General features: G+C 40.2%; 2 protein-coding genes across 5 annotated transcripts in view; both read right to left on the reverse strand.

The window, feature by feature from the left end:
• fbxo22 (F-box protein 22) overlaps nt 1-843 on the reverse strand; it is a 9,342-nt gene extending 8,499 nt beyond the window's left edge. The window contains exon 1 of the mRNA XM_010773288.1: nt 633-843. Coding sequence (XP_010771590.1) covers nt 633-763 — 131 coding nt within the window. The 5' untranslated portion in view covers nt 764-843. The remainder of the gene's footprint in view (nt 1-632) is intronic.
• A 743-nt stretch (nt 844-1,586) lies between these two features.
• Nucleotides 1,587-9,183, reverse strand: LOC104947317 (tropomyosin alpha-1 chain-like). 4 transcript variants are annotated; one of them, XM_010773312.1, is made up of 9 exons: nt 8,924-9,183; nt 8,055-8,188; nt 7,049-7,166; nt 6,794-6,864; nt 6,589-6,664; nt 6,406-6,468; nt 6,106-6,175; nt 5,377-5,455; nt 4,634-4,947 (listed from the first exon to the last, which is right to left on the reverse strand). In XM_010773312.1, the coding sequence occupies exons 1-9, from the start codon at nt 9,053-9,055 to the stop codon at nt 4,944-4,946; spliced, it is 747 nt and encodes a 248-aa protein (XP_010771614.1). In that variant the 5' UTR covers nt 9,056-9,183; the 3' UTR covers nt 4,634-4,943. The 4 variants fall into 4 exon arrangements, with proteins under 4 accessions (XP_010771600.1, XP_010771623.1, XP_010771609.1 ...); XM_010773298.1 differs by lacking the exons at nt 4,634-4,947; nt 5,377-5,455 and adding an exon at nt 1,587-2,554 and having other exon boundaries at nt 8,924-9,178; XM_010773321.1 differs by lacking the exons at nt 4,634-4,947; nt 5,377-5,455 and adding an exon at nt 2,460-3,843 and having other exon boundaries at nt 8,924-9,181.

Here is a 9,183-nt window from a genome sequence, read left to right on the forward strand (position 1 = left end):
AAGCATTTTAGTTAGTTTGTATTCTTCTCTTTTGAAGACTAAAGTCTAACATACATACAGATACACTTGTTGGTAGGCTACTTTTACTTTTTTACTAGTTCATATTTGTACACACTTAATGTATATATTTATGATATCACAACTGTAAACCAGTCTAAAACAATATTCAATTATATATACATTCTCAATACATATATATATATATATATATATATATATATATATTTAATTCGGAAATGGGCCAATCCGCATAATTAGTACTTCTACTTTCGGTACTCTTAAGTGTATTTTGATGTTAATACTTTTCTACTTTTACTTGAGTAAAATTTTGAATGCAGGACTTTCACTTGTAATAGAGTATTCCTACACTCTGGTACTTCTACTTTCACTCAAGTACAAGGTCTGAGTACCTCTTCCAGCTCGGACGTTAGCTTTGCTTCTGTTGGGAAAACACAACTGGGCAGCTGCAAGAAATTACACACCAAGGTTGACTAAAAGGACTGTTTAAAACACTGGCTGCAACACAAGCTTCCTAACTGTGCAATATGTGTCTGCAGAACACTTTCACTTCCAGTCGACAGCCATTAGCGTTAGCGAAGTTCAGTGTTTAGCGTGCAAGTGTGTTTAGATACCTTGCGATCCTGAGGAGAGATTTGGTCGGAACGAAGGTCAGTATTCGCTCGACGACTTCGGCAACATTGCTGAGGACGTATGCCGCCTTGCTGTCTTGTAAAACAACGGTAAAATCTTCATTTTCAGCCATATTTTTCTCTCAATTCTTGGGGATTTCCAGCAGGGTTGAACAGCTATGACCTTTCACCTCCGCTCCGCCTCCTCATCCTCTGCTGCCGACCGGACACAGCGCCCCCTGCGGTGAGGAGGAGCTGTGGCAGGCTACATGCTAGCTTCAACATTCACCGGGTTTATTATCATAGGCAGAGTAGCTGCTACACAGTGTAGATATGGCAATTAAAAAGTTAGGTCCCAAGCTCCTCCAACAATGCAACATAGTATAGGACAATAACACACATTTTAAAATAAAAATTGTGCAAGAAGAAACAGAGTAGAAGAGAGAATAAAATAGTACAGATTATATTGCAAGACCAATGCCTACTGTTTCGTGTCTAACTATTTACTGTGTTATCATTCATTGATTGTTTTTGCAGTAGGCTATACGACAGATTAGAAAAGTTGGAAAAGCTACTGGCAATACAAAACACAAATGTACAATTAGAATGCAATTTTTAAATATACGTCCCACAGCCAAAGCACAGAGTACTGATGTTGTTCTGGGTAAACAATCATGACCAAAATGTTTAAACTGAACATTTTACCTTGACAGCTTTGTCAAACATGAACTGACACAAAACGTATCCACAGTGTGATATTAAAGGTTCCTCTGACACATGGTTGAAAACTAAAACTCCAACAGAAGATTTCCCGAAGATTTTATTGATTTGAAAAAATATTCGGGAGTAGTATTTCATATTATAAAAGTATTTCATATTATAAAATATCCACTATAATGACCAAGTGAAAGTTTATTTCACCATTTACGTTTTTCACACCATTAAAAGAAGTCAGACTTGGAATAAATGATAATTGATCCAACTGTTTATTCATGATCTTTACATTTCCAAGATAAAATGGGAAGAGACACAATAAAATGTTTCTGAAATGAACAGAAAAGTGAGTACAGTGTGTAAACATTTCTTTTACTTAGCCAGTCAAACAGTACATTCAAGCATCTGTGCTAAGAATTCCTTCATTGCTAAACTGTGTACAACATCGCTGACACTAAATACATGTTTAGAATACTGAAGAAACAAAAGACACACAAACAACTTCACAAAAGTACACATAAAAGTCCCTTTTATATGACCTTGGCTTACTTTATGACTTTGCTGACGATGATTATGTTCATTATGTTTCCCCCCAAAAGTGCAAATTCTGCAGACGTATACACTGTGTGCACAATTATTAGTGAGTATTTTGACTATATATTTATATAAGCATATTTTTCAACTCCTAGCTGTATAACTTGAATGCGTATTGGATTTAAACATATCAGGTGATGTGAGATGAAAATAAACTGAAAGAAATGGGAACATTTTAGTTTTTCCCTTTAGTTGCATAATTATTCTGCACCGAGAGCACTGTAGTTGTTCAATAATTAAAATAATCCTCAAAAATACTGCTTGCTAATAACTGTGCACAAAGTTTACATGTAAAAGGTATTAATGATATGCAGTGCATTTTGACTGACCTTTGATTACAGTGTGTAACGGAAACAGTGTAGTTGAACTGGATATGTGTGTATGTGTGCTACATGGTCTAGAGCTCTTTTCTTCAGGATCACAAGGTCAGAGGAAACATAAACACAAGGCCCAACATCATCTGTAGCAGCCATATACGGGAGCCAGCCATATTCAGAGCAGATGAGGCAACGTGTGGAGAGGAACAGAGCTGGGTCAAAGGTTTATCATCTCCATTAGAGTCTGATCCAGAATCTGCTTTACGCTCAGGCCCTCTTCTTTAGCACGTGAGAGTTTATCTGTTAATAATAGCATTGCTTGGTTAGAAATCATAAAAAACAAACAGAATAAAGATGGGGTAAAAACAGACAAAGCCGGGTTAACCAACCGTGTTAGATATGTGCCGATTATGAAAAAACTTGAGTGTAAAAAATTACAATTAGTTAGCATTCAATAAGTACATACATATCCTCAAAACTTGAGCCAACTCACTGTGAATATCTTACTAGCTATAGACAGGGCTGTAGTCAAGACTGCATGAGCGGATTGTAGGACAAAAGAATGGACATTTGCAAAGTGTTTTAAATGCTTATCAAGACCCTCCAGTATCAAGTACTTAGACCCTGTACATCAGTTCCAGGTCTATAAAAACAGTATCCAGTTCACCCCACATTAGAGACTTCCATTCAAACGCCTTCCTTTTATGTCACATTATCTTCCTCCACAACTACCCTAAATTCCTTTTTTGCCTCTTTATATTTCCGTATGACAGCTTGTAGTCTGTCTAAAGCTTTTACTGTTAAATTGCATTGCTCCCCAACCTTTGATTTTTGACCTATACTGCAGTTAGTGACCCATTCCAGAAAGCAGTCATTTAATCACAAGGCACATGTTCCTGCACATGTCTTCATATACAACTAGTCTGCTTATATTAACCAATTCATCCTTCACACCAAAGTATACTCCCTTCTTTGTTACAATTAAGACTCGAGTGAATTCAAGAGGTGTTTCAACTCATAAAAGTAGTTAGATCAGAAACAGCCTGTCAAGAAAAGCAACTATATTGCTAATGCAAAATTAGCAATACGTGGTCCAAACACTGACATGGGTCCCGACTCAAATGATGCTACAGATAAAAAAGGGTCTTACAAGGAATATTTCACCACCTGCAGAATTTTAGGAGCCTTTCCTAATCGTCCCCCACTGGCCTTCCCCCCGTGAGCAGCAGCACCCCATGCAGCTGCTACAGCCCTGTTAGTAACTGAGTAAATATAACAAGTACATTCTGCAACATCACAGTCTGAGGTTGTCCGACCTCTAATCAGAAACCGCAGCTTTAGCATGCATATTGTGAAAATCATACATTGTTTCCCCTTTTGTTAAAAGCATGACTTGGTTTAAGCTTTGCGTCGTAGACACGGCTGTCTACAACCGTTGTTATATCACAGCATTAGACAATATGCCTGGACGTTTGAGTTTCAGAAGAATGGAAGCATAGGAAAGCCCATTCCTGTTTAATCCTCGTTTAAGGCTACTCTCAGTTCATTGGTCAGAAGGCGGTTTTTCTCAATCTGCTTGTATAGATGGTCTTGACAGTCAGAAAGCAGGTAAGAGAAAAGGGGAAGAGACAGAAGAAATGTTAGTACAACAGACAAAGAGTTAGTGCTTTGGAGATCATCACAGAACAAGGGTCAGTCAAGAACTGGACGGCAGACTTCATTAACTCAAACTATAGCAACAACTTACTCCATTTGTCATGCCAATAAGTCTCACTAGATGTCAGTAGATATCCTGGTAACCCATGGCAACATCACCTACTCATTCATTCTTAAGCGTTTGCTGAGATCTTTTTTTTTTTTTCCCTACAAAGATTTTGAGTAAGCCCTGGGAGAAGCCTAAACACATTGACTATTGGTGCAGGGACGGGGCTAGAATCATGGCTCTGGAAGCATTAACACTCAAATCAATTACCAAGCGGCATAAATGCTTCGTTAAAATTGAGGATTTAGACAGAAATGATTATTCTAAAAGAGGTTTGAGTCAGTCCTTTAAATGCAAAAATCCTTGATTAGGCACAGTTGATTTTTCTAAGTGTGACAAATATATAAAGTAAGTTGAAATTGCATTACGTTTTATATTTTTACTGCACACTCACAGTAACAATACATGAAGCAGAATAAACCCTATATCCAAGCAGGTCATGACTTCTGGTTATTTTGCCATATTCTTCCAATTCAAATGAAGGCAAGAGGACGGTTGTCATTCATGTGAATACAACAAACACCCCAATACTGCCTTTGCACTCCATAAGCGTCCTCACAAACTGAGAACAAATAAATAAAAAACAGTGAATGGGACGAGCTTCAGAATTTATTTGAAAGCTACTCAACAAAATAAATTAAAAGACAAAGACAACAGGAATGAAATGTAAAAAGATGGGACAAATAGAAATGAAGAAACATGGCAGGAGAAAGGGGGAACAGCTGCCAGAGATGGAAGTGTGTTTATTTTACAGGAAGAAAAACAGCTCAAAGTTCTGTTTGAGAAATGAAGGAAGGGATGGCAGCAGCAACAGCCCAGTGCGCAGAAGTTACGGGGCAGAAAAGAAATACAGACACAGAAAGTTCGGCTGTGCTGCAGAGGAGAGAGGTGATGATCAACCAGCTTCTGGGAGAGGGGTGTAAACATTTAGCTGTGAAAAAAGAAGAACACAAGGGTTGGAGAAATAATGAAGAGGAATGGAAGAATAATGACATGCAGAACAAAGGAGCAAGAAAGGGATGCAGAACTGAGCTAGAAAACGAGAACAATTAATGTTGATATGTTGGATGGAGTTATAAAAGAAACATGCAGTGATTAGTAAACCAGAATAGGGTTTGGGAAATGTAGCTAAGAATCTAGTCAAAAAGACATGCATTACACCTTTAGTTCACACTCACACAGCCATACATCAAGGTTAGACAAGCAGTGGAGGATATAAAAATAAAATCCACCAATCGGAAATTAAACTAGATAAAATAAATCACTGCACTCAAACATGCCACTAGAGGGAGCTATTGTGTGTTGGTTAGGGGTGATGAGATCTAAGGCACACAGCAGAAAGGAGCTTGTGGTGAATTACATGGAGGTCATGTCGTTGAGGGCGTTGTCCAGCTCCTCGCTGATGGCCTTGTACTTCAGTTTCTGGGAGTACAGCTCGTCTATTGTGTGGCAATTATTGTTCAAGTGGCAGGGAAAGATTTGTAATCAAATTAGAACAGAACAGAAAAAAGAAAAGAGTCAGAGAACAGAAGTCAAAAGGGAAAACACAAACAGAGAAACTGAAAAGAAGGACAGAAATAGGGAGTGCAAATGGACCAGCTGCTGACGTTGTGTTAAATTCCTGAGGAGTCACTAAGAAACTGAAAGACGTGTGCCATGACCCTGTGAGGTCTGCCTGGGACGAGCTGGCCTTGAACAGTCACTACAACAGAGTGCCAAACAACATCGTGGAGAGAAATGTTCAAGCCGACATGAATAATATCACACGGGTATCAGCGCTTGGTATTTTCCCTCGATAGACAGTCCCGATATTTTTAATGAGTTGTATTTCACACCCTGCTGCCCAGATAAATAACACCCCATTGCACTAATGAATGTTTCTTGAAACTACAGACAACTGCTGTTCATTTGATTATAGTAGAGGACTCAAAGAGGAAACCTGAGTGATGCCTAACAAGATGACTTTTTGTGTTGCTTTTTGAGAATGAACTGCCTTGTACATCACAATTGCACTGTGACAAATACACCCCTACATTTTGAGAAAACAACTTTTTGAAATGCGTAATAACGAAGTGGAAAAGATTCATACCCTCCAGGTCATCGATGCTCTTCTCAAGCTTGGCGACTGATCTCTCGGCGAACTCAGCACGAGTCTCAGCCTGAACAGAGACACAGGCAAACATTAGCAATTCACATCAAGAAGTTAACATTACTAGCTACAGCCCTTCAGGGAATTAAATCACTTAGGTGCTGACAAAGAAAGCAGAATACATATACAGTGTATGCTTAAGAAAAACAATATATACAGTATAGTGATATCCCTAGTTTGAAAGTTGCTCTATAGAATATAATAAGAAAACAGAAACTGTACATTTCCAAGTTAACTCACCTCCTTCAACTTGTCTGTGAGAATCTTGATTTCCTCCTCGTACTTGTCCTCCTTCTGAGAGTACTGTGGTTGCATACAAAGGCCAGAGTTAGGCAAATATTCAGGAGAGTTTAATTAAAACACTTATCAAGGGTTTATAATGTGGGTTGATTGGAATGTATCCTCTTGGTCAGACAGCCTTACCTTTTCTGCCTGGGCCTCCAGAGACTTCAGGTTGTTCTGTACGGTTCTCAGCTCCTCCTCGAGCTCAGAGCATTTGCTGTTGATGTAATGTTTGGTTCACAAGCAGAAAGATGCCATAAACAAACAGAAATCGGAATGAGTCTGAAATGGTATTTAAAAGTTGTGACTTTATGAGGAATAGATGTGGGGGGGGGGTTGTTTTTACCCTTCAGACAACTCAGCGCGCTCCTCTGTACGTTCCAAGTCACTCTCAATGATCACAAGCTTTCGTGCCACCTGAAGTCAACACATGGTACATCAGAAGGAGTTACATTTCTTCTGCTATTGTCACTGATCATGTAATGAATAATATACATCCGGAAGAAAGTGTGAATTGACGTCAGCTGCTACATTGAAGTGAAAGAATGTAGAAACTGCTACGCTCAAATTTCAAAGTGCCGTGAATAGCGGAGAAACATGCCTCCTCGTATTTGCGGTCAGCTTCTTCTGCGATGTGTTTGGCCTCCTTCAGCTGGATCTCCTGCAACTCCATCTTCTCCTCGTCCTTCATGGCCCTGTTCTCAATGACCTTCATGCCTCTGAGGGACAGAAAAAGTATCAAGTCATGGGCACCATAGGCACAACAGCAGGCCAGTGTTATGATAATTCCCTTTTATAAGACTGACAAAGCTCGTAGTTTGTCTTGTAAACTGACCATGAAAATGCATTCTACTGTGCTTTTAAATGAAGTTTACCACCAAGCACCAAGTTCATTCAGTATCACAATATTTAAGGGGTTTGAATAGTGAAAAAAAATACTACATATATTTTGACGTACATCGGATGACAATGAATGACGGTTCGAATGGATGGATGGATTACAGACAGTATTTTTTTCATATTCTGGTAGTGTTCAAAATGAGAGCAAACGATGACCGGGTGTGTACTGTATGCAACATAAACACAAAGTGCCAAGAGGGAGGAATGGGACTCTATTATGCTGTAAATACCTGCACACGTCACGCTTAAAGACAATACTTGTGTTTCCATCAAAATTCCACAGTTGTGCTTTTCACATTTTTCCAGGAGTTCTAGAATCAATTGTATATTAACAATTGAGAATGTGTCCTATTATGCAAAGCTAAACTACTTTTCTAACCCCGTGTTTAAATGTATTAGATCCTACTGATCATTATTGCAATTTTACTTCCAGCCACCAGTGGCAGCACTGAGGAGTAAGGAGTGGCATTCCTGCAGAGTGCATCAGGTGCATGATTTGATTTTTAGCATATCGTTTAGAAGAATACACCATTTCAAATCAGAAATACTGTCCTATCAATGCAACATTAGTCTTTTTCATAGAGAGTATACTTCACATACAGATACTTTTAAAAGGCGATGAGGAAATTAAAATCTCATATAATGTAAGGGTAAATATGAATGGTACAACAAACAGAGGGACCTGTTCTCCAGGTGAGGGTACCCACCTCTCGCTCTCATCAGCGGCCTTCTCAGCCTCCTCCAGCTTGGTCAGCGCCGTGGACAGACGCTCCTGAGCCCGGTCCAACTCCTCCTCAACCAGCTGGATACGTCTGTTCAGGGAAGCTACATCTGCCTCAGCCTAGGAGAGCAAAACAACAAGATCATAGAGTCAAATCAAGTTCATTAGTATAGCCCTAAATCAATTTCAATTGGATTCACAGGCCTACAACATCCAGCCCATCCCTTGCACTCCTATGGGAGCTTGGGCTGGGTCAGGAACAAACCCAAGGGAAGGATGCACCAGTGTGCACATGTTATTTGTTAAGCAAGTGGCATTTTGGATGGATCTTCAAACCCCGTGTAAGAAGCACTTACATACACTTTTAGACTCATATATCCACCATCCTTCCCCTCTTGCCAGGCAAGCCTGCAATTCCCTGTGTTACAGTGATTAAGTTATCCTGTCCCAGACATAATTAGCAACAAAACATGGCTACAATTCAATGTTTTGGAAGTGGGGAAATAAGCTCCTTTGTGTTCAAACTAGCTTGTAGCCTGCTGCAGTTTTACAAAGAGAGGATTTGAGAGGTCCTGTGGTGCTGCTGCTGCTGCTGCTGCTGCTGCTGCAACATTAGCCAACTTGTTACAGGGCTGTTTGTTTATTCGGGACATACCGGGGTGGTGCCCCATCATCTACAAGGCCTATTCATCGTGTGTTTGCATCCTACAGTGCAGATAATTTCAAGCATGTCTACCTGCGATAGAGTATTACACCGTCTGTCTGGGCCTTGCAGCCACGCTTTTTGACCAGATTTACGCCTAATGCCGTCGACAGCCTGGGGACTAATTGCCTTAAAATGTAATAGCGGCTTACTGATTCCCTCGCACTCCTCTCCTGGTTCAGTTCCCTCTGAAGTCCCGCTGCACGGTCCTCCGCCACATCGGCCTGGTCCTGCAGCGACTTGATTTTCTTCTTCACAGCATCCAGAGAGCTCCCACCGGCCATTTTTGCTCTTTTTTGTGTCAGCTAAGCTAGTTTTGGCTCACTCGGCTCTGTGCAGGCTGAACGCAGACACACACTCTTGGAGATGCGGCGCGTCTGATCCCTACCCCCGCCTTTAACCGACCGCTGAT

This window comes from Notothenia coriiceps, unplaced genomic scaffold, assembly GCF_000735185.1.
Source record: "Notothenia coriiceps isolate Sejong01 unplaced genomic scaffold, NC01 NC01_scaffold00000339, whole genome shotgun sequence".
Classification (NCBI taxonomy): Eukaryota; Metazoa; Chordata; class Actinopteri; order Perciformes; family Nototheniidae; genus Notothenia; species Notothenia coriiceps.

Bases quoted from the DNA above. Each gene is read 5' to 3' on its own strand.
- LOC104947317 (XM_010773298.1), bottom strand. From the start codon at position 9,055: ATGGCCGGTGGGAGCTCTCTGGATGCTGTGAAGAAGAAAATCAAGTCG. The intron at 8,189-8,923 runs GTAAGCCGCTAT...TTGCTCTCCTAG, and splicing joins AGAGGAGTGCGAGGGAATCA to GCTGAGGCAGATGTAGCTTC. The intron at 6,176-6,405 runs GTGAGTTAACTT...GTCTCTGTTCAG, and splicing joins TCACAGACAAGTTGAAGGAG to GCTGAGACTCGTGCTGAGTT.